This window comes from Oenanthe melanoleuca, chromosome 1A, assembly GCF_029582105.1.
Source record: "Oenanthe melanoleuca isolate GR-GAL-2019-014 chromosome 1A, OMel1.0, whole genome shotgun sequence".
Lineage (NCBI taxonomy): Eukaryota > Metazoa > Chordata > Aves > Passeriformes > Muscicapidae > Oenanthe > Oenanthe melanoleuca.
The window spans coordinates 12,624,755-12,649,485 of record NC_079334.1 but is presented as its reverse complement, the minus strand read 5'-3'; the positions used below and the strand labels follow the sequence as shown (position 1 = coordinate 12,649,485).

Below are 24,731 nucleotides of genomic sequence, written 5' to 3'. Positions count from 1 at the left end.
CAGACTTCTATAACCCTTGCAGACCACACTGATTCTTAAACCTACACACCCCTTTTATGAATGTCACTAATAAAAAAAGCAAAGATCTCCATTTATTATTTGGCACAAGATAAGAGAAATAGCAATGCATATTTGAACATAATGCAGCACTTTGTTCTCCAGTTATGATCTAAAGGGACTGCCTCTGTAGATAAAAGAGTAATTAGGTCCCACATTAATTTAGTCCTTTTGGCCTTTATTTAAAATTAAGATGAATTCTTGTTTGGACCAAGTGATGTTGTGTGGTGAAAACCTGATGCTTAGCCACTGAGATGAGATATTTTCTTTCTTTGTTTTCTACATCAGTATCTCTTTACAAGTATTTGTGGTTCTGCATTCATATATATTTTTGTAGTAAGAAACACTTAGACCTTTTATTGATATGAAATAGAACTGTGGTAAAAAAAGTGAATGATAAAGTACCTCTGTTTCCAAGAGTCCACTGTAGGTTGGATTTGCTGTGCTTCTTCTCTTTCTTTCCTGACGCTTGCTCTGGATTTCTGTAACCATGGAAAGGAACATGAACTGTGTATTTCTCATTCATCAGGGAAAAATGTAGATATAACTTGTTAAGCAAGATGATCTTACCCTCAGCCCCTTGAGTTTTGTGCTCTGTTTAGTTTCTAAAGTATAATTAGGTTGCATCAGCATTGATATTTGCCACAGTTCAAGGTTTGACATTAATAAGCTTTTCCTTGTGAAAAGCATTTTTCACAGGCATTTTTTATTCTTTCCTCCCTTCAAGGTAGACTTCTGCTGCCCTACAAGAATTTTATTATTATCCCTTCAGACACAGACTCAGCTAGCACCATCAGAGAGCCTTCAAAGTACTCTCAATGTCTATTATTAACAGAAGGGAAGCATTTAAAGCAATTAAGACTTTAGTTCATATCATATGAAAGCCCAGAGAACCTTTTAAATTCAATTGACATTACTTTTTCTCCATGGAGGCTAGAAAAAGCATAGTTGAAATGGCACAGCTGGACTCAGTTCTAACCAGGGTGTGTTGATTTATCCACCCAGAAGCATACAACTTCATAATCCTGAGCTTGCAAAACGACATTATGATTATATGTGTGTATATGTGTCCCTGAAAACACCAGCACGGAGATGGACTCTGGACTGCAGCCCACTTCTCCCTTCCACTGAACTTCCACAACTCCCTTCAACTAAATGGTAACACCTACTGAAGGTGGCACATGCTGAGGACTGTGTTTAGCAACCATGTGCACAATTCTGCAAACACAGAGAGAGGGAGAAGATCACTCAGCCACAGAAACCTGTAGGTTTAATGTTACTTTGATCTGAGCTAGGATTTACATCATATGGAATTTTCTTTTTCCCGTTCTTGACATCTGTTCAGAATACTGAGGTTATTACAAGCATGACTTTTGGAGCCTATTATTTTGATTATAAACCCCAGATGTACTTTAGCAAGGAGAGCCACAGAATTGATCCCATGACATGAAGTGTGTGCTCTATTCCAAAATATTTCCTATGTGAATATGGTAAGGTAAAGTTTAGGCTCTGCTCTGAGGGACCAGAGAGATCTTGTTAGTCTAAATTCCCCCATGGTGGTGATACCTCTGTTCTGTCTCAGAAGAAGAGGAACTGGCAGGAGCACAGAGGCTCCGGAGCACACCCAACAGAAACTCAGGACACCATCTGATTATGCAGGAGGTCTGGTGTCTTTCCTCAATGTCTGAGCTAAAGAGGTCTGTCTCAGAACACCCCCAGAAAATGACCTTCAGGCTATTGAGCAAGACCTCCCACCCGTAATCCAGCAATAAGATACAGCTGAGCTTTCAGGGTGTGTATGATACTTGAAAACTGGATCCCCAGCACTTAGTTCTGGTTTCCAGCACCCTTTTCACACTTTTCTGGTTTCCAACACCCAAGTGTTGATCATTCCCATATACCATTTTAAGCATTGCTACAATACAGGGTGTCAGTATTTTTGGTCATGTCATGAACACGGTGTCCCTAGAGATGAGGCCAAAACTTTGTACAGGTTTTGTACTGGCCTGACTTCCAAGATATGGATTTAAAACCTTTCCTTCACAAAGACTGTTGGCTAAGCCACTGTTCTTGGAGTGAGAGATGCATCAGAAGGAAGCTAGATGGACAAGAAAAACAGGAGAGCAACTATAAGCTGGCTTTTCCTTTGGCACAGGGACATGTCAGAAGGTGTCTTCTCCTAGGGCAGTTCAAATAGCACAGGCAGGCTGCTGTTCACATCCTGACATAAGCTGTCACATGCTGTGACTCAAGGGGCTGCACAGAATCTCACCACCAAGAAAGGTGTGATCTGGACCTGCACTGAGATGTGAGATAAATACCTCGGCTGTAACCACTGTAGTAGCACCATATTAACATCCTCCACACTATGCAGATTCCAAAACACAGGATCGTGTCTGGGAAGCAGTTCTGTCCTACTGTGAAAATGCTTCCTATGAAATGCTCACGTGTCTGTGCTGAAATATCCATCCCAAAGCTCCCAGGCACTTTGAAAGTATCTAAAGTGAATTATGCCTCAGCAGCAGGATGCGTACAGGCAGTGGCCTGTCAAAGCCACAGAAGAGAGATGTTCCTGATGTCAGTGTCAGTTCTTATAAAGGAAATGCTCTCAAGGCCAAAGATAACAGAGATGTCACAGCTGAGGAACCTTGGTGCAGCAATAAAACAGGGGAAGTGGCCCTCTGCTGACTCTTTCCTTTGGTCTCAGCAGTGTGAGCTGGAGCTGAGGCTCTTGCAGCTGGGCTCAGGACCCTTATCAGTGAATTCAGGGCTGCCATGGCAGTGCAGAGAAAAAAACTGGACTTATGCAGGCTTGGTCTTCCAGAAGTGGTCACAGGGATACAAGAATTTTGACTTTCAATGGCCCAGAAAAAGAAACAAAGAATTCAATGCAGCAGTTTTCTTTGTATGTAACTGGGCCAAGCATTTTAAAAAAGGACAGTGATGGATCTGTTCTTTCTGCTCTTCGTGGTCTCAAGTTATACAGAAAATTTCTTTGGTATGTGCTCTCATCAAGGTAACAGAAACTATCTAGTGGGGTCTGAATCACACATATGGCAGATACTGGGAATGCAGCTTTGGAAGAGGCATTGTTATGGTACAGAGATAAGAGCTGGCAGGGAGGAAAAGTAATAGCAGTGGGAATAGATGGAGGGGGGAGAGAGAGAGAGAGAGAGAGAGAGAGAGAGAGAGCATTTTCTGTATGGAAACAAAAATACCATGCATTTATGTACATTTAGAGTGGTTCTGTCAATAATTACACCTAGACAGAGCAAAAGCATACACTGGTATGCTATCTTTGGTTACTTGTTACAAGTATTGTGTACTTTTCAGAACAGGGTGCAATAAAGTTAAATTTGTTTCAATTGATGATATAATAAATATTTCAGAAATCTAGATGGATCAAGATGTGCATTTTTAGAATGACCTGAGCTGAAGGTCCTTCTTTTAAAGTTTTTCTTTCAAATTTTTTTTGCACAATTGTAATGCTAAAAGGTGTTCTATTAGTCTAGAGAAAGAGATTCAGTATGTTACAACCATGCATCACAGAATTGAGCTATCTTATTCCTTAGCTTTAAAAATAAAATAAAAAAAATTAAAGAAATTTAATTAATTAGAAACCAAACAGGAAAAATTAAACTGTAATACATATGACAAAGATGAATGAAGATAGCTTTATGTTGGAGGCTAAACTCCAATGAGCTGCTGCCTCACCAATAAGCACTCTGCATGGCCATTCTGTGAGGCCTGTGATGGCAATTTATCTTCAGGGAAAGCTGTACCCTGCAGACTGTCTCAGTGGAGGCAGCTGTGCTCTTTTACTGGTAAAGATGCCTTACACTCAGGCTCTGCAGAACAGAGCTCTTTTCTCAGGCAGGGAATGCTCGTGTGGACGTTAGGTGAAAAGGCTTCTAGGCAGATAGAGAAATCCACATAGAAGTGGATTCAGCCCTTCAACAGAAAATTAATGAATAAAATTAAGAAAAACAGTAACACTGTGAATTAAATATACCAAATGAATAAGCTTTTAATGCTTATTCCAGATTTTATCCAATCTGGATAGAGTTAAATTCAAAAAATGTGAAATTGAGAAATAATCAGAAGTTTTAAAATAAACTGAACTGTGTAATGACCACTGCTTCCTGATAAATAGCAATGACTGATAACTGTGAACATGACAGAGCAGTAAAATAATAACCTTTAGGATGTGAAAGCTATAAGGACACTTTTGACAGTTGTAATCACCAATTCTGATGAAGAAATACCCTTTCCATAGTAAATAGCTCTTTGTTGGAACCATTTATTTAATGCTAGAAGGAACATAAAAAGTGAATTTGTCTTCAAGAATTGATTCTGCATGGCGAGTGTTGTAGCAGTTTGGCTTAAAATGTGCATCTCCATATTTTGTGTAGAATAGAGTAGAGCACTGCCTGGCATTTTGAACATAAGCAATAAATCCACACAAACAATTTATTAATTCCAATAAAATCAAAGGTTATAGAATTATTCAAAATTAAATCCTCTCTATTGTAAGCATAATTTATACTTCTGCACAACTTCAAAAGTTGTCCTGTTTTCCTTAGACAAAGAAATCAAGAACCAGTCATCATTTGTACTTTTTTGGATTATAAATCTTCTCCCCACATTGTTGTAGCTTTTTGATTTCCATTTCAATCCATTACCATTAAGGGATTAAAAATTATGAAGGCTTAAAATTTCTTTAAACTGTTTTCAAATTCTCAGTCACTGGGACATTAAATAACTTTCTAAAATGCAGATTTAAAGAGGAAAAACACCAAAAAGACCCACAGGCAACAAGACCCACAGGCAACTGGCTGCATATACTGAGGAGACATTACAATTCAGATGTATTTTCTCACCAATTCAACTTGTCTTAAAACCAAAGAACTGGAAATCTTAGTAAAAAGAAATCAAGCTAAAAATGGTAGATACCTTGATATAGCAAGGTAGCTAAGCATGCTCCTAAGTCTAAAGCACATAAAACTTGAACTCAGTGCACTGGAAATTCCAAAGTATTTTGCTAACTATGGTCCATGGCATGTGTGGTAAATATCAACTGCCATTAACACTTTCTGTGATCAAGAATCACTGTCAGCTGACACAGACACCAGCTTTCTGTCCTTTTACTGGTGGAATCACACCAACTTGTTATAGCTGAGCTTGTAACCTAAACCAAACAGAGTGCAGATCTTTTCTTAAAAATATCTGCATCGTCTCTGTCCATGAGAACTATTCTGCCACCCCAACTTGTCTCACACCAGTAGCAAATATGCTAAACAAACTCCTTTTTTCCCCCCTCTCATCTATAATTTCAGAACAACAAAGGTGAGGCAAAGAAAGATACAAATCTGCTAACTTTTGCAAGCTATTTTTGGAAGGTTGGAGAAGGAAACTGAAAACTATGTGATACTGCATTTAACTTATGTGCAATATTTGTTTGAAGTCATATTCAGCAGCCTGGGAAGACATGCTAGAGGCTCTCATTCAAACACAGGATTAGATGGGAGATTTGTTAAGTTTTTGGCTAAGTGGGGAAAATGGAGGGAAGGAAATCTTTGTGAGAAATAGTCTTAAGTAAGTAAAATCTTGTGAAACAAATCCCAGATTTTCACCACTATTTTACACATTGTTCTGTGGAACTCTAGAGATGACAGACAATCCACTCAAAAACTGCAAGTCCATCTCACATGGGAGAGAGCAGAGGGCACTTGCTGCATATCTGGGCAAACTCTTTGAACCTCACAGATCCATCAACCAGGTCAGTGGTGGCCAGAGCCTTTGCAAGAATTTTGTTTCGCTGTTTCCTCCAGTTGTTAACATCTTCTAAAGGACCGTGATGACTGAGTGAGTCCAAATACCAGCCTGTGTCAAGCATACTGGTGGCTGGCTGCAGGGCCAGTCCTCATGCCCCTTGAGCTGTGCCATGGGGTGGGAGGCAGGGCTCAGCAGGTTCACCCACTATTGTGAGACTAAAAGGCAAAATTGTACAAAGGTAACATTTCATCTGATTTTTTTCATTTTTATTTTCCAGTTTTCATGCCCTTCAGAGGACGGGAGAAGGAAAAACTGAGAGAGACTCTTGTTGATGTGTGTAAATATCTGCAGGTAGGAGTCAGAGCATGGAGAGGGCTGTGCTCCATGGTGCCCACCAACAGGACAAGTTCCAGGAAGTTCCTCCTGAACACGAGGAAGAACTTCTTATCCAAAAGGGTAACAGAACACTGAGCAGATTGCCCAGAGAGGCTGTGGAATCTCCTTCTCTGGAGAGATTCGAGAGCCATCTCAACACAATCCACAGTAATGTGCTCTGGCAGAGAAGCCAACAGAAAATATTTCACTCAAAAACTGAACTGTAAATCAACATATGCTGTCTTACCTTCCAAATGTTCTGTTGTAACCAGTCCTAGTGCTACCATGAAGGCAATTTTCTAAGGAAGAAATAAATGTGTAAGATTTTCTACGATAATAATTACGTTAAGAAAATAAATAAAATTAGCATTGACAGAATAAACCCAGTAAAACTCTCTTAGAAATGTACATATTTGAATGCACAGCAATGTAAAGAATTTTAACTGAAGATTTGCTATGCCTGGTTCTCCTAGGATGACTATATAAACTCTAGCAATTCAAAGATGTCTGAAGTCAATGCAAAATGATTACTGATCTTAAACAGCACATGACCAATATTCAGTCAATTCAATCAGTTCAATTTCACATTACTTGCTGGATTGTTACTCCATTCTTTAGCAAAGTAATTTTGTATTATTTTTACAATCTGGACATGGCATACTGCTTTTATTGGATATGAGCAAGCTACACGAAATGAAACACATATGAACTGTACAACACTAAACAAGACATCAGAAGCATATTGAAAGTCCCCTCCCATAAAAAAAAAAAAAATCAGATATAAAAATAACATTGTGTGCATGGGTTGTGAAGATGTATACTGATCAAACATTTTTTCTCCTTGGGGAGTGAAAAAAAATCTCCCACTGACGCTGGTGAACTCATTTTGCAGTGAGGAATCTGATCTAAAATATTACAATTCTTCTAAACTGTACATGCACAAAACATATCTACATACTAAAAAATCTCCAGAACATGCTGATGCAGTGATAGGACAAGCATTAGAGCAAATTTTAAATATTCTGTCAGTGATTTCTCACTGGAAAATTTTTCCTTGCAGAAAGGTTTTGCTAAAGCTTTTATTGTATTTTTTTGATGAAAACTAAAACTACACTGTGTTGTTCCAAGCCCAAACTAAGCTGAATGCAATGATTTTCAGTCGCATTTGTGGTACTTGTGGGGCTTTGGGGGGGTCTCTTCTTTCTGCTGTGCTGGCCAATCTTGTTGGATCAGGTTACCCAAGGGGCATTTTCATGAGGTTCAATTCCACAGGAGAAACAGTCTGACTATGAAACTCAAGCTCTTGAGAAATCCAAGCAAGCAAAGCCCACAGTCCAAGCCTGAGGAAGTGTATAAAGACCATAGGAAGATTCAATTATTATACCTCAAACAAAATGTTTTGATTCAGGTCCAACTGAAAAACACAGTGTTTGAGCAGTAGAAGGTCAAAACATTCTGTTTCATTCAAAGAGTGTCAGGAGAACACATTTCAACATTTCCAAGTAAAAATTAGTCTGACCTTCTTGTTTTGTGAAAGTCTGATGATTCAACATCTCATTTCAGTTCAGGATAAAATCAACTGGTAAGTCACCAGAACTACAATTTCCCTTGCAATTCTGACTTTCCCTTAGTGAAACTGTGAAAGCTAAAACATCCTCATTTTGTAGTTGAAAAGATCTAACTATTGGGTGAGTTCATCAAAATCAGAGGGTTGGGATTGGACATCTCTACACTCATGCATCTGTGAAAATACCTTTATCAAATACTCATGTAAGACAGGAATATTTCCTTTCCACAACCTCGGGAAATTCCTACTCTCCGGGTAGATTAAAAAATGATGGTGTACAATTTCCTCACTGGCATTTTAAATATATATTCTCACTGTATTTCTGCCTTCCACATCTGTGGTAATTACACACAAGTGTTCATTTGCATGTCAGACCTTGATGTCAGTAATGTTCTCTCCTCACATGCCTGAAACACCAGCCAGGCACAATGGGGGGCAAACACCTGAAGGAAAAGATGAACATTTGATCCACTGTGCAGATATGAGAAGAAAATTAGTCAATGAGTAGGATTCACCTCAGCCTTATCAAAAAGTAAAGGTGGCAGAATACTTCTCAGCACTGTGAGCAAAAGTAATATAAATATTTAGGGAAAGAGCCAGAAAGCTGGAATGGTTCATGTGTGTTTTCTCAATGGAGTGCAGAATTCCTGCAATACCCCAACATTAAATTGTAGGGAAAGCACATATTTTCTGATGCCTCAACTGAAATTATTTGTGTACTAGAATGTTTGCTAAACAATTTCCTCTCTTCATGCTGAAATGGTTTGAATACGTATCTAACTAAATGTAATGACAACATACCTGCTTATGAGGAGCCATCACAAGTGGACTTGACAATTATCTCATGATTAAACACAGGAAGTGTTAGCTTTTATAGGGAATTGAAAGATGGTTCCTTTTTAAAAATCCCAGTACAAGCCATATTCTTTTGGACAAGCATATTATACTAATAGCGTATTTGTTTTTATGGGTTTTGCTATTTCACACCCCTGCAGATCATTGGATTCAACTCAAAATATGACTTCCACTGCAAAATTTTCCTTTCAAATATCACAGGGTCAATTTTTTCTCCTCTGTACAGGAAGCTGCAAAACCAAGACTTCGTTTTCTCCAGATTTTCAAGCCAGGCTTAATATTAGCATTTAATTCACAATTGCCATGTGTCTCTCTTGTGCTTAGGAAGGATTAGAATGCCATTAACTAAATAACCAGCATTTATGGCAGTAATTTTTCTTTTAGATAAAAATGTTTTAGACTGAAAATGTTGTCAGATTGTTTGCTATTATGAATTTTTAAATGATCAAAATGTTTTTGGCAGAATTCTGTTTCTTTCCATGTTGAACTTAGGTTTCTTTAAGAAAAAAGTAAAATATTAACCCGCCCCTCTTACCTTCCCTCAAACAAACTCCCCTGTCTTAGCTTGCAATACAGGATGTGACCAAAAGTATGTATTCTATCACCATCTGTTGAAGCCAGGTGGGGCAGTGATCCTTATCTCTGGGAGAAATATTATCTGCTAATGGGCCATCTTTAATACCAGGTGGGGCAGTCATCTTTATCTTTTCCACAACCCATCCTTCTCATCATCAAATATCATCTACCGATGGGCCATTGAGTCCCACTGTATGATAAAATTACATCATCCCATTGGGAGATGCTTCAGCCAGAGGGAGGAGCCAAGCCTTTCCTACCTAGATAAAAACTGAGATTTGGAGCACCAAAGTAGCCTTCCTTCCTCTGAATTCCAGAGGAAAGCTGGACCTTTCCACATCATCCCTGGACCTTCAGAGGAAAACTGCACCTTCTACAGGAGCACTGCTCCAGCTGAACCACATCTGCCACTGCAGGAGGATGCAGCCACCATTGAATGGGACTGTAGCAACACCCTGACTGACTGACAGGGTGTCAGGTTGGATTCTGACTCTGTCAGAGTTGGGATTGTTCTTTGTAATACTGTATTTCTATTTTAATTTTCCTAGTAAATAACTGTTATTCCTATTTCCCATACCTTTGCCTGAGAGCCCCTTAATTTCAAAATTATAACAATTTGGAGAGAGGGGGTTTACATTCTCCATTTAAAAGAGAGGCTCCTGCCTCTCTTTGCACAGATCTGTCCTCCAAACCAGGACATCCCCCCAAACAAATGAACAAAAAAACCCCATAAAACAATGTCGAAGGCGTTTTCTTCCCAGAGGAACAGCTCCCTTTTGTAAAGCCTCCACTTCTTGACAGAAGTCATCCTAGTGGAAGAAGGCCTATCATGGATCCATCATTGTTCTTCATCCCCAGCTGAGCAGAATGACCAAGCCAGGAGATAAAGACAGTTATTGTCTTCACTCTTCTCTGTTCATGTACAATCAGTAACTGCATGTGGGAATCCTGGTTACTGGTAAGTCTGGTTATTTTTAGTTAGCTTGTTCCAAATTGTCAGTGTAATTTGTTAAATCCCAGTCTCTCCAGCTAAGTTCTACACAGAGCCGATTGGAGTTCCTGCCTCAGTTTTGTGCTTTGAGGATAAATAAAAGTGAGAAGTGCCTTGAGTGCCTATTTTCTTTTTAAAAATATCATGTTGTTTTTGCTTTAAATTTAATCATCTGCTTACAAGCCATGAGTACTTATAGAAAATACACAGTATGCCTCTCATGAAGCAAAACAAAGATTTTCATAAAAGCATTTAGTTTTGTAATTACATGTTCTATTTATGTCATTACATGTATTTATACTAATTATGATGTTAGTTCTAATTACACTAATTGCATAAATACATGATAATCAACTAAAGTTTACTTTCAAAGAACAAAAGAAATTTACTCTAGCCCTACCTATTTATGGCTGTGCAACAAATCTATGAAAAGAACAGTCATACTTAAGGGCATAGTGTCAAAACTCTACCCAGAAAATTAAGGTTTTTGAGACCTCCAGTAAATGGGGTAGGAACAGTGTCTGTGGTTAGAAAAAGACTTTTGAGATATTCTGGTTAGCAATGTAATGAAAATCTTACATTTTAAAATCCCATACCAAAAGTGTGGGCCCAGTCTAATTGTTTCCTCCTGCATCTCTCTGGAAGGCTTTTATTCAATATTTTTTCCATGGGAAAAAAGTACAGGCAAAGAAAAAATGATGTCTTTTCCTAGCATTCTGTTTCTAAGAAGGGCCTACTGGCCTTTCTGCCCATAAGGTGCTACAAAATAAATAAGTTTTTGGAAATACCTGCTTAAACAAAACAGGACTCTACAGTCCCATCATTCAGTGATAATGAAGATTCATATAAGGGTCAGATTTTAAACTTGGGAGGTTTCTCAAGCATAGTTTTGCAGAGCTTCTACACAAAGATGTGATATTTTGGGATAAAATACTTATCCTTAACACTGTTTAACTATATGAACCTCTTAAACTGGTAAAACAAATGACCACCTACATGCCTGAAGTAACATAGATTTATGTTATTATAATCCTCTTAAATCTACAACTTTAAGGGTGCTTTTGTGCTATAGAATTATTAGACTAGTGAGGTTCAAGATTTCACAGGAGCTGAGCATTTCCTCAAAAGAAGTAGATTCAGTCTGTATAACTTCTCAAACTGCCCTAAAATTACACCCAATCTAATGTTAACATATCCAGTCAAAACCCAAAATGTCTGTTAGAGAAACCCTATTTCTACAAGAACTTGTAGTTTATATCTCTAGTTTAAATCAAAAGTATTATTCACAAAAGAGATTTAGTCTCATTACCTGCTGTCTACTCTCTTACTCAATTCAAAGCATTTTAGTGTATTTCAGACTAGAATCTGTGTACATGTGGGCAGATATATACGCAGCAACTATGGGAAACTATTAATACAATCTAAAAATTGCAAGATTCATTACAAATAAGACGTTAAAAGCTCAGTTTACAAAAGAAATGTTAATTCCATCTCATACAAAGCCTCTAAATCTGATGCTACATGTTTGATACCATAAAAGAAAAATATCTTAAGTTTGTATACACCTTTCACAGAAATCCAGCTACAGCCATGGGGTCCCTAGATTACTGTGAGACCTCTAGGTATTATGAGACCTCGAAGTCTTACATTTTGTGAGAGTGGAAGGTTTGAATGGTGTAAACCAAATTTGTCAGGGCAGGGAAATTACCCTGATTGCAGAGATTGAGAGGAGAAATGAACAGCTGGCAGAAACCACAAGTACAAATAAAGTAATTGCATATGCACACAGAAGAATGTTTAGATTTGGCCTCTGTAGCTTAACCATATTTTAGCTCATTTATTAAAAAAAAAAAAAAAAAAATCACCTCTGGATTTTCCTCTTTTTTCTTTTTGGTAGCAGGCAGTCCCTGAGCTGACTCTTCAGGAGGTTTCTTTGTCTCCACTTTACTTTCTGTCTGGGTTTGGACTTGAGGTTGAATAATGATAACCTAAAAGACAATGTACAAATAAGAGAATTCACTATATGAAACTGGATTTTTCTGCCTGAAACCTTTGAATTCTCTTTGAAGGATTACTTGATACCCTGCAAATAAGAAATGTAAATCACAAGTCAAAAAGCATAAAACAATAGGAAACCTAGGTTAAAGTCCTAAATCCATACTTAAGTTTCTAAAAATTCTTATTGGTGCATTATAAACCTGCTGCAGCCTAAGTCACTTGATCAGTGCCTCTGAAAATTAGGACACTTTCGATTTAGAGGACTTGTGAAGGTGGCTGAGAAGCCATGCTTTTGTGGAGTTAGTGATTTTAAGGTCTTTCCTTTGATTTTATTTTGTGTACAAGTAGAAGAGATGGGAATACTAAACCTTCAAACCCAGTTTGATCTCAGTTGTACCTGTGTTATTTCAGAGTAAATACATGGGGATGGGAAAAAAGGTGCTCCTCATGCAACTGAGATCAGACTTCAGTCCTCAGCCTTTACATGTTATAAGCAGTGGATGTCCAGTTTCTATAAACTAAATGCGTGTTTTAAATTAAAATTAGGTCTTGTTTAGAACCTATAAAAATTAGGACACAGATCTCATTCACACATTTACAGTAGTATCATAATTACCACATGAAGATTTACACTATGCATGTCACATTATCTAGGGGCTATTAAATTAAAAGTAATTAATTTCTGCCCACAGAATTACACATATGACTTCATACCTATAATCAAAAGGACTGTGCAAGCTTCAAATGGACTTCCCAAGGATTACCACCTTCTAGATAAAGATTATTAGATTTGAACAGTAGGCATTTTCCATCTACTTCATTGCTAATTTTCAATCAATGTCATGTAAGTGTTAGATACATTATCTCAACTCAGCCACTCTAGAAGATTCAAGAGCGTAAAAAGGGATGGTTTTCTGAGCCAGCAGTCATTTTAAGTAAGAGAAAAATAATTTATGTCAAAGAAATCGGGAAGAGATGTCTGCTTTTGTTTACCTCAAAAGCCATCCTACATCATATATATTTTTTTAGCACTGTATGAGAACCTGTGCTGCCAACAAGACCAAATGTAGCAGAATCCCAGTAGTAAATTACAGTGAATATCTGCTGGGTACATTAGCAGCCTGTATGGAATCTGTCTCTGGTATAAGAGTGGTGAAATTCTTGCATTCCAATGCTGAAAAGCAGCACAAAGATGAAATGAGTAATTCATGGCTTGAATTTTTTCTTTCTACTGACTCATCTCCTGGTCATTTCTGAAACTCTGAACTTCCATTTCATTTGGTCTGGAAGAATAGAAGGGAATCTCTGATTATTTTATGTATTCCCTGGGGTCAGTCAACAAATCTAGTATCACTGCATGATTGAAAAGGGAGTCCATAGGAAATCTGAGCCTGTACAGAATTCAGGGATTTTATTAGTGAAGATTGGCTTAAGGAAAGAGAAGTTAATATGGTCCCATTAATGTCAGTCTACATAATGATGTGTTTTGTTCCCATTATAAAACAGGATTGTTTTTTAGATAAAAGTCCATTAGCTTCTATGTGTCCCTTTTCTGGGACAATGTGAAGAATTTTCCCATTGCTTTCTGATTATTTTGAGAACTGGTGCCTTGGGTTTTAGCTTTGCTTTTTTAGCTTTAGCTCTGCTGCCTGGTATGTAACTCTGAAACTTCATATTAGTTGTTAGTGAGTTCTCTTCACAGGGTAGTTAGACACAACAATCCCTTCCCAGCTGAGAATCAAGACACTCAGTACCCAAAAAGCGTAAATGGCAAAGGGAAGGGGTAAGCCAGGGGGTTGAGATTTCATGGCCTGGGGCTGTGGTTGGATAATTAACCCCAACCTGTAGATGAACCAAAACTTATACAAAGTGTAAAAACTCATGACTGGGATCCATCTTGGATTTTACTTGGGTGTAGCCCTGGCTGGGCTCTTGCACTGCCCAAAGTGTATCCTTTCAATAAATACCTGTTTTATTCCTTTTGCTCTGTCTAGTCTCTGTTCCAGGTCAGCCTTTCCAGGCATCAGCTCTGGCACCCCAGATGGGACGTCAAGGCATCTGTAAAACCCCTGGAAGGGAGGAACACCCAGCTCCTGCTCCCCCACCTTTTCCAGCACTCCAAGGGGGCCCAGCTGCAGTCCAGAAGGTATCAGAACCCAAGAACGCTCAGGACTGGTACAGAGACATGTGAATAATTGAATAAAAGTGGTTTGTTTGTTTGTTTTAAAGGAACCATCAGAAGTACTGCCAGCACTGCACAGGGTGTGCACTGCCAGGGCAGCACTCTGCTCATCCCTGCAGCCCAGCTGCTGCGTTTGCTGCCCAGGGCCTCACCTTGCTGTCGGCACTGATGAGCAGCGGCTGCACTTTGATGCTGTCGTTGACCACGGAGACGGCGGCGCTGGTGCTGATCGGAGCTGCATTGCTGGGCGAGGTGGAAATGATGGCGTAGGCCACGCCGGCACCACTCAGAGGGGATGAGAGAGCTGCAGGCTCGGCGACACTTTGTGACTGGCTGTTGTGTGTCTGTACATGGCTGACGGTGTTGTTGGCAGTCGGGAGGGCAGGGCTAGGGTTTTTGATGCTCACTATGGTTGCCTTCTGGAAGGTGGGAGGCTGCTTGGAAGGTTGGTCTCTGCACGGGGAGATTGGGAGGCTGTCTGGAATCAGGGTCTTTGGCCTAACCTACAAAAAGAGAGTCAGGCACATAAACAAACACTGCACAGATGCCTTTCCCAGTAGAATCTGTACTTGCATTAATTCTGGACCAGGTGCATCTAGAAAAACAGAATGTAGCAGCTGCAAGAAGCCAACCATTCATTTACTTGTAGATGCATCAGCGCTTCTCAATTGGGTAATTTTGAAGTTCTTAGCTCACTGCAATGCTGAACAATAAGTGAGAAGAAAGTCAAATCCTTATTTTGATTAGCACACATCCATACCAATGCTAGTCAAGTCACATCCAGTGTGACAAGTCCAGTCACTTCTCAGTAGGGATGAGTAAGCCAAAGCCTTTGTAGAGAAAGGAAAACCCAGGTGCAAAAATTTCCTTTTCTGAAGGACACAACAATTTTGCTATGAATTAAGGAAAAGGAACTGAATGATTAAGGGAGTTGTGGGAAAGCATTTACAGGGACAGAAAAGTATATGCTTTTATACTGGTGGATTGGTCAACAAACATCCTCACATGTTGAAGACATGCCATGTCAAATGGAGAGAAGATCAGTCACACAATCACTTAGCTCACAAAAAATAGATAAAATTAAGAGAGGTATACAAGAAACCCACAACCACCAAACATCATATTTTGTTGCAGTAATTAAAGAGCTAATTTGCAGCTGTGGGAGGATGCAGGAGGCAGAGCCAGAGCCATGAATGATAACTGCAATCATTTTCAGCTAATGTGATGTGTTTCCAGTGGTGTAACTAACGCCACGCTGTCAACATGGCTCTGCCTTAACAACATTTTAAGTACAGTTCCAAGATTGAAAATAAATAATTTAAACTACTTCACATGGAGTTAACTTCACTCCCAGCTTGTTCGTTAACACAGCCAGATAAAACAGTCAGTTCCCTCTGTGCTTATTTAGTCCTGTCACTTCTTGCACCTTCCATACTGTGAAACAAACTGACAAGTTCTAACAGACAAACATGGGAAACAGCTGCCTGTGTCACCACACTGGAGTCTACGTGAGCCCTTCAAATTGTGCCAACTTCAATCTTGAGCCTAAGTAAGCAATTTAATGAAAATGCAGGGATTTACTGATAAGCAGAAAATCATCTCTCAAGGCTGGCCATCATCCCCTATCATGTCAAGAAGGACCCATACCCTTTTGTCCCCACAGCAAGTATTAAATACAACAACACTTGCTGTTGCAAGCTCTTTGTGTCTTGGTAACTTGTCCCTCAAATGTTAATAGGACCCAACATCCATGAGCAGTGCAAAACTGGTATCAGAGGCACCGTCCTGCTCGGGACATTCACACATCCAGCTGTCATAGATGAAAAGGTAAAGAGGAGGTTTGCCCAAGGTCCTGCAGGCTCGTGCAGAGCCCGGAAGCCACTGTGTTCAGCTCACAACTTCAGGGTAACACTGGAAAGCCTCAGAGACCTGCTGGGAAATGATGCAAAACTACACAGAACTCCAACAAACACTTACTGAACGGTTCTTTGCTCATTTTCTTTATGCAATCACTTTGTGTAACAATTATCTGACTGGCTTAGTTAAGATACCAGACAAATACCTTGGTCAAGTAGTTTAAGGGAGGACTCTGTAATTAGCTTCGTATCCATAATTAGTTAATGGTCTTATTTTCAAAAGTAGTGCACAAAACATTGGTTTAAACCCACGAGTTCAGGAGTTCTTCTAGCCAAAATCTGTCATGTAGTCATGCACTGTATCTGTCACTCTTAATTGTACTTTTATATTTAATCAAAAGCCTGATTAAAACTAAATGCCTACTTATATTCCAACTATATCATTATCTTCTCTAATGCATGATGTAATACCTCAGTGAATCCTACACATCCATAATACACATCCTGCAAGTTGTGGATGAACACATATTACCTCACTGTAAAATAAGCTCTTCCTGCACAGATAATTAAATAAACTTAATTTTCCAAAAAAACATATTTCAAACAAAACACTAAAATCTTTATAAAGTGCTGCATACTAAAATTATCTGATAGGACTTACCAAACTGGTACAGCACAGAGCATAATCTGGGCACTTTCTGCCACCGTGTGATGCAGGAGAGGAATAGCTGTTTTCATAGGCTAAGCCTCTGCAAACTCCCTGCCAAGTCTACCTAACCCCGGGAGACCATAATTATTTGCAATTACAGAAAAATAAAAATGGCTGACTACAGAAACAAAAGTTTCAGGTGCTCCTGAGTTGAAGTTACAATAATTTAAAGTGAAAATTACTGTGTTGGTTTCACGTGCTTGGGGGGAGGGGTGGATTTACCTCCGAGCAGGCCCCCTGGAGCTGGGAAGTGGGAGGGGCTCTCCCGTCTCTGGGAGCTTCCCCTGTGAGCTGCTGCCACCAATCAGAGAGCTGATTTGGTGATGGACAGCTCTGGAAACCAATGAAAAGTTACTTCGCTTTCACAAATCACAGTGAATCAGCTTTGTTCGGGCTCTTTTGGCTTCCGGTCTCCGGGGGTGGTGGTCCCGGGCCGGGGGCTGCGGCCCGGCTCTGGGCTCGGCCTGGAGTCCGGCCCGGTGCCCCGGCTCCGCGGGGGGCCCAGCTCGGCACCCCGGCTCTGCTGGGGGTCTGGTTTGGGACCCCGGCCCCGGCTCTGCGGGGGCCCCGGCCCGGCCGCATGGTCCCGGCCCCCCCTCCCTGACCGCATGGCCCCGCGCGGCCCGGAGCTCCCCTCTCCACGGGGCATGGCCGAGCAGGGGGGATCGGGGAGCCGGCAAAGGCTCTCCCTTCCCCCTTCCCTCCTCGTTCTGAGAGAAGAGGCCTCCAGCTGCCCTTGCTGTTTCTTCACGATCTGGATACAATTGTAACTTCTTCATGCCTGGATAAGATCCTCGATTTTTCCTAAGCTCTCCTGAATGGGAAGGAATAAAGCCTGGAGACTTCAGAAGTCAGCGCAATGAAGATAAAGTTCCTGAGGGGAAGAGATTGAAAAGATGCGAACTGATAAGTAGCTGAAAACCTTTTTGTGGGCTAAGGGAATGGTGACTTTACTAAAATTCCTTTAAACTGTGAAATATACTTGGGGAGGTTTGGATGCTAGAAAAGAAGAACCTTATTTTTGCCTTGGAGAAATAAGAGCTCTCTGTTCTGGGACTGAAAAGTGAACAGAGACATTTAATAGAGAAAGAAATGACTTTTGTGTCTCGGTGAATGAAACTCTCTCTGTCTTGGGACTGGAATAGAGACAGACATTTGATAGTGAAGAAGATAAAGAAAATCTTGTTTTTCAGCAGCCTGCCTTTAAAAGTACTACCCCATGTGTGTAACATAACCCATTGCACAGCTCTGAAAGGACTGTGACAGAATGGGAGGAAAAATCATAATCTGCAATATTTTTTCCCGGGCAGATGTGGATTGTGAAGGTAAAAGACGCCCCCTAAGCCAGAACCAAAAAGGGACTTTTCTCTCTTAAGTAAACTGAACTGATTATTTGAATGTATCACTGACTGAAGTACTCTCTGTATGTTTGTTGGTAAGAAATGCTGAATGAAGGGGAGAAGGAAACAATCTAGGGACCTTATTCTGAATATTTTTTTTTTGTGTGTTATTAATAAATTTCTTCTTGTACCTTTCTAAGTTGTAAGCCTGCCTTGTCTCTACTCCTGGGTCCCATCTCTAAAAGAAATTAAATATATTAAAGCTGGCAAATCCAAGTCACACCGTGACAATTACATTTATTTCTAGGGCCTGCAAGTGTGATTCCAAAACAGAAAGCAAACATAGAAGCCCCTTGTGCTCTAACACCTACGAATGTTCCCCTCAGAATAAAAACACTAAGCTTAAATATTTAATAAACAGCTACATGAAAGGCCTTTTGGAAGAGTGTCACCTAAAACCACAAACTGCTACAGTTATTTGTGAAGATAAATGGTGTCAGCTAGAAAGAGAAAAAAATAAGAAAAAAGGTAGCATAAATTCCTTTTTCTCACGGTGAAACTGTGGCTTTAATTTAGGAGATGAAAGGAGGACAATGGCACTAGGAAAAGTTTGGAAGCTGGCAATCACTGAAGAAAAGGTAGAATAGAACTAGGGCAGGACAGGGACTACACTGCACACCCATAGCATCAAAAAATAATTTTCTACTGAATGTAGGACAGGTTGGATGACACCAGTCCCTGTCACAAGAGTTACAGAAATAAAAGATCCCAAAGTCAAGCAAAAGAGAAGAAGAGAAAGAAAAAGAGACAGCATGTACATTACCAAAAGAACACTTCAACTCTTGGCAAGTGTTGCAAGTAACAGTTCTCCTGTAGCTCAACCCTTCTTTCCCCAGGTATCTTCCATTTAACTTCTGACAGCTGTCAAAACAGAGTGTGATACTACCAGGGCTCAAAATGCAGAAGAGAGAGCTGCATCTTGAATATAATGATTTCTTAAACCCATGTTGTTCTTGGGTTTCCTCAATACCCACAATAACAAACATTTCATTTCTTGTGGCAATGTTCAGACTGGAACTTCTCAGATAGCTGCAGATGAGCACATTTTTCAAGAAGATATTCTCAAATCTGAGCATTCACTAGGTGAATGCTTTTCAGACATAGAAATAAGAGAAGGCCCAATCCTGTGAGACCTACAGAGTGCTCTTATGTTTAACAACCTCTAATTTAATGTATTTTAAAGAGTTTCAGATCAGGAAAGAATCAGCTCCTGTGACTAACATGACTTCTTGTATATCCCATATTATTAAGCTCCATCCAGATGTCCCTATATGAAACTCAAAGGCTTCCATTTCACCAAAACGCTCAAGAACACAAATTGCTGAATACTGCAGAGGTGAATGAATTGCTGAGTGGTGGAGGTGGGAGAGCCTGATGTGTGTCACCACTGACAAAGGAAAATGTGATCATGGGCAATCTATTTCCTGAGGTACACCCCAACAGGTGAGCCACTCACCTGCTGTAGTAAAGAAAAATAAGGTAAGAAAGAAAACCTCTTGCGAAAGAAGTCCTCAAGGTCCAACCCAAACAAGTATAGGGAACACAGAGAAGGGAAGAAAGTCACACAGTTTGTCCAATCTCTGTGGGCAATCCTATGTAGTCCTAAAGGATGGGATTTAATTAGAACAGTTATGTCTGCGAAGATCTGCAGGTGTTATGAGAATTGTTAAGGGCATTTCTGGTAAATGTATTCTCCTTCAAGCCTAGGAAAGAAGTGAAGTTAACACAGTGTACTTCAATTACAAACACAAATGGGATCACTGTGGTCCTCCAGCTCACAGGCTGGCCACATAATTTCTCCCAGAAACTGAAGACTGATTTTAAAAGGAAAATACTAAAATACTTCTTAATGATGAGCTCCAGTAAATTATTAAAATGTATTTTTATGCTCATGACTGGCATTTTACTGCAAGGTCGAATTTGCCTAACTTCAGCTTCCAGTTCCTAGATCTTGTTATAACTTTGTCAGCAACACTGAAGAGCCCTCCCTGTATCAGATATCAGCTGGATCATGCTCAGCATCCATCAGACCTTCATCCTAGCAGGGCTGTCTATACGAAAGTAAGTTTTTCAGCTCAGTGCAATATCACGTTGCCTTTGAAAGAAAGACCATTATTCACACTTTAACTTCACCCTTGTACTCAGAGCTTAAAAACAAAAATTCAAAATGGATTTGGCACAATTCATATGTCACAGAGGCAAAGTGCTGGGAGCAGCAGCCAGAGCTTTAATTCTTGAAAATTTTAGACGATTACACAGAAAACATTAGCAATGGCTGATAAAATGAGTGCAATATGGGGTAATCACATCCTGCATCAGAATGAACAGATGCACACTGACTTCAGTAAAGCTGTGTCTATTGAAGCCAGCTGAGGACCGACTCCCTCCCTCTTCTTTTTTATCAGCAAAAATTAGTAAAAAAAAAAAAAGAAAATCTGCTTAACTTTACAGCAATGATACTCCCTAAAATCCAGCTTGCCCCACTCACTCAAATAAAAGTATTTGCATCTTGGTTCACTTTTTGTTCCTTTCCCAATAAGTTCCTATTATCTTCAGCATGGTCTAAGATCACTGTCAAAATAAACAGTTAATTTTCCTCCCACAGGGAAGATTTCTTTCTTCCCTTTCTCCTGTGATGGGACTACACAAAAAAGAAGTTGCTCTTCATTGTAAAAAGCCCAGGCATGATGACCCACAATAAGTGAATCCCATGTTCACATACAACATAGCCCACTCTTCAGCATATCCCTGGAATATTAGCCTGTGAACATACAGGATGGTGTGAAATGCAGGGCAAAACCTAAGGAACTACTCCAACCCACATTTTCAATCCTGCTACTTGGTATGGAGCGGACCAGGGAAGAAACCTTAATCTGATCCAAACCAATAGCAAAATTGAGCAGACTTCAGGAAGGCCAGAACTGCAACAAGCCCTCAAAACAAACCCTGGTCTCCCAGTTTACACACAACACAACCCAGGTTACTCAGCAGTGTTTTCACAAGTGTTGAGATTGCACACACTCAATCAGGCATCTCCCAGGTGCTGTGTATCTGCCATGATTTGGTATTTCAATTGTTAGTCATGGACAGCTAACTTTAGTGTAAAGGTGACATGCAAATAATAGAATTCCTGAGCAGTTTTTAAGAAGGCAAAATAATTTAATTTAGGTTTTCTTTTTCCTTCAGCTTTGCTTGATACTACAGATATGGAAGTTTTGCTGAGAGGGATGTCTGAGTGGGAATCTGCCAGCTCTGTTTTTTTGTGGATGTTGGCATAAGGCAGTCAGGTAGGAGTCCTTTATTAAAAAATGCTACTAATGTTTTGAACACTGTGTTGGTTTCGCATGGCTTGATTTTTTGGTGAGTAGGGAAGAAGGCAGCCACGGAAGTGATTTTTGTGTTGGAGGCTGCTAGAAGCTTCCTCCATGCCTGGCAAAACCAATGGCAGGCTGGCTGTGAAAACAGACATGCTGCTAAGCCAATTAACATAGCGAGTAATGCCTCTGTAATGACATATTTAAGAAAGAATTCCTGGGTTTTTTTAATTTTGCAGGGTGGTGAGGCAGCCGCCAGGGCCATCCTGGCACCGGGAGCGCCATGCAGCCAGGGCCTTGGAGTGGCCATGCCATCTCAGCACGGCATGAGGGGAATTCTGCTTGCTCACCGCTCTTAGCCAGAACAGAATTCTCCTTTTTGGCACCCCACGTGAAGAGAGGTGCCTAATGGAGCCGCCCATGTGACAGGCAGCCAGCGACCCCCCAGTGCAGAGCCCAGATGGAATCAAACCTTCAGCGCTGCAAAACCCTGAAAGACCTTTTCAGCTGATAGACCTCGGAAACAAATGAACCCATGGATATCAATTCTCTCCCAAGTCAGAGGAAAGGAAAAGGTGAGGACACGTGATGAGAACAACATGGTGACACATGTGGGTCAGTGAAAAGAAGGAGGGGGAGGTGGTCCTCCGAGTGTCGGAGCTGAGACTCTTCTGCAAGCCGTGGTGGGGACTATAATACAACAAATGGTTTCCCTGTAATTCATGAAGTGCATGGGGGATGTAGAGGTCCACGCTCAGCCCATGAGAAAAGGTGCTCATGCTGAAGTGAGTGGATGCTGAAAAGATGTAATTTAGTGGGAAACTTGAACAGAGAGAGAGAACATAGAGAAAGAGGATCTTTGCTTCCAAACTGGAACAACTCATCCTTAAAAAATGACATGCCATGTACTAAAATGACCCATGCCATGTAGTTCAGGAAGACTACTTTGCCAGTGAGAGGGACTCAGGATACAGCAGGTTGGGCAGGAAAATTAGAACCACACTGGAGAAATTCACAGAGAACTGTCTCCCGTAGGAAGGAGCTCATGATGTAACAGAAGCGACTCCTCTCCCTAAGCAAACTGAAGATTTTTAGAATTGACAAACTGACTAAAACCCCCATGTTTTGTCTCCCTCTGCTGTCAGTAGGAAGGAAAGAAGGGCTTAGGGTGGATAAGAAAAGGTGTTCTAAAGGTTTATTGTAATTGTCAATATTCTCTTTTAATTCTGTTAATAAAGTTTTCTTCTTATTTTAAGTTTTGAGCCTGCTTTGCCCTTGAAGTGTTTTTGCTTAATCCTTATCTCACCTCCAAACCAAAAGCCTTTTGGGTTCTTTCCTCCTCCTCTGCCAACTATAGCAGAGGAGAGTGAGTGAATGGTTTTTCATGGCTTCTAGCTGGTGTCAAGCCCCAACAAACACAAAACTGTATTTTCACAGGAACTTGACTGACTTTTGTTAACGGGGCTGTGTATTTTCTGCCTTTATTTTCTGGTTTGGCACTGCCACTATTGAATTGATGATTCATTAAGTAACCCTTTTCCACTTGCAAAGGGGAAAATCTACCATTAAACCAGCAAATAAAAATCAGCATTATTCAAAAATTAAGAAGCAGAGATTGAAGTTGACAAGGATTTCTGGGGTTTTTTACCTTCTGCACAATGATTCTGTCCTTGAACATGCAGTTATCTTTGTGCCTCTGAGGAAAAAAAATAATCCTTATTGTTAGGATTACAATGGGAGTACAAAGGATAGACTGTGAATATACACACCAGTCAATAACTTACTTTCATTTCCACTCTTTTCAGCATAACAAGTTAGCTTGCTTCTCTCACAGATACCCATCTATGATTAACTTCCTTCAATTTAAAGTGTCCATGAAGCCTTTAGGCAAGAATCAGAGAAGACCTGTCTGCTTTCCTCCTGTCCTTATACTTCCTTAGGCAAGCTCTGAACTAATCCACACAGCTGGCATTCACCAGACTCAAAGTCTGGTGTCACATTAAAGACCATGGATGTCACTGCTTTGCACTGTCCATCACTTTAACAGCTGTTCCTGATTCTAGACAACAATAACATCACATTATGATGATTCAACCAGCCCCAACTCATTTACTAAATCAAAAAAGAAAGACAAAAACAATAATAGAAGTAAGGACAAAAATAATTTCTGTCTGCTGACAGCCTAAGCAAGATGGAAGGACACAAAATGCTGAGACACCAGGAGATGAAAATGAAGGGTCAGACAGCAGCATAGCTCCAAGCCTTTACTGAAGTCATACAAACAAAGAAAGCCTTCTTGTCCACCTGTTATTCACCCAGAGTTCTAATCTAAGCTTGTACAGCTGGCCTTGTGGCTCAGAGACACAGCTTAGTCGAGATCTAGGCCAGACATGGATCAGAAGTCACAACTTTCACACAGATAAAAATGGCATCAGTGGAGAGAGGGGAAATTTCTTACCCTCTCATTTGCTGCTACTCTGCAAAGCAGCTCTTGACATGGAGTAACAGAAGAGTTTCAATTGGGAAAAAGGTACCATGCCGGATGTAAAAATGGCTTGAATGTTCTCTGAGGTTTTAATGGATACTTTCGAATTCTATGTGCAGGTTATCATAGAGAGCTGACTTCTACAGAGGTCCTTTTCAAGCTGTTTACAACACTGATCAGATTTGAAGGTCTCAAGCATCAGTAACAGGTTGGGGATAGGTTTGGGGTTAGGGTTGCTTCTCCTTCCTCATCACTCTGGATCAATTTTCTTGTTAAGTGAAAACTGACACCAACAGAAAGGCAGAGGAAACAGAGGTCCTTTGGAAAAGGTGCACTGGAGCACAGCCCTCCTTGATCTACCCTACACATTCATCCTTGACTTTATTGCAGAAGACTAGATTTCTTGCCTCTGCCGTGCTCTGTCATGCTACCATCCACAAATAATGTTCTTACGGCACCACCTCAGTCACACCTTCACCTGTCTTGACTGCACAGAAGCAGTGTAAAATACATACTTTGAAGGTTCTACAGCAAGCCACTGCCCCTCTCAGCAGCACAGGCAACCTACTCACCATTAGTTTGAAACTGAGA

General features: G+C 40.3%; 1 protein-coding gene across 2 annotated transcripts in view; it reads right to left on the bottom strand.

Moving 5' to 3' along the window:
• The window catches only part of PHF21B (PHD finger protein 21B), a 163,325-nt gene that overhangs the window by 12,909 nt on the left and 125,685 nt on the right, over positions 1-24,731 (bottom strand). For both annotated transcript variants that reach the window (XM_056511716.1, XM_056511723.1), the window contains 4 exons: positions 14,529-14,879; positions 12,062-12,184; positions 6,455-6,506; positions 463-539 (listed from right to left, as the gene is read on the bottom strand). In XM_056511716.1, the coding sequence (XP_056367691.1) occupies positions 463-539; positions 6,455-6,506; positions 12,062-12,184; positions 14,529-14,879 (603 nt within the window). The remainder of the gene's footprint in view (positions 1-462; positions 540-6,454; positions 6,507-12,061; positions 12,185-14,528; positions 14,880-24,731) is intronic.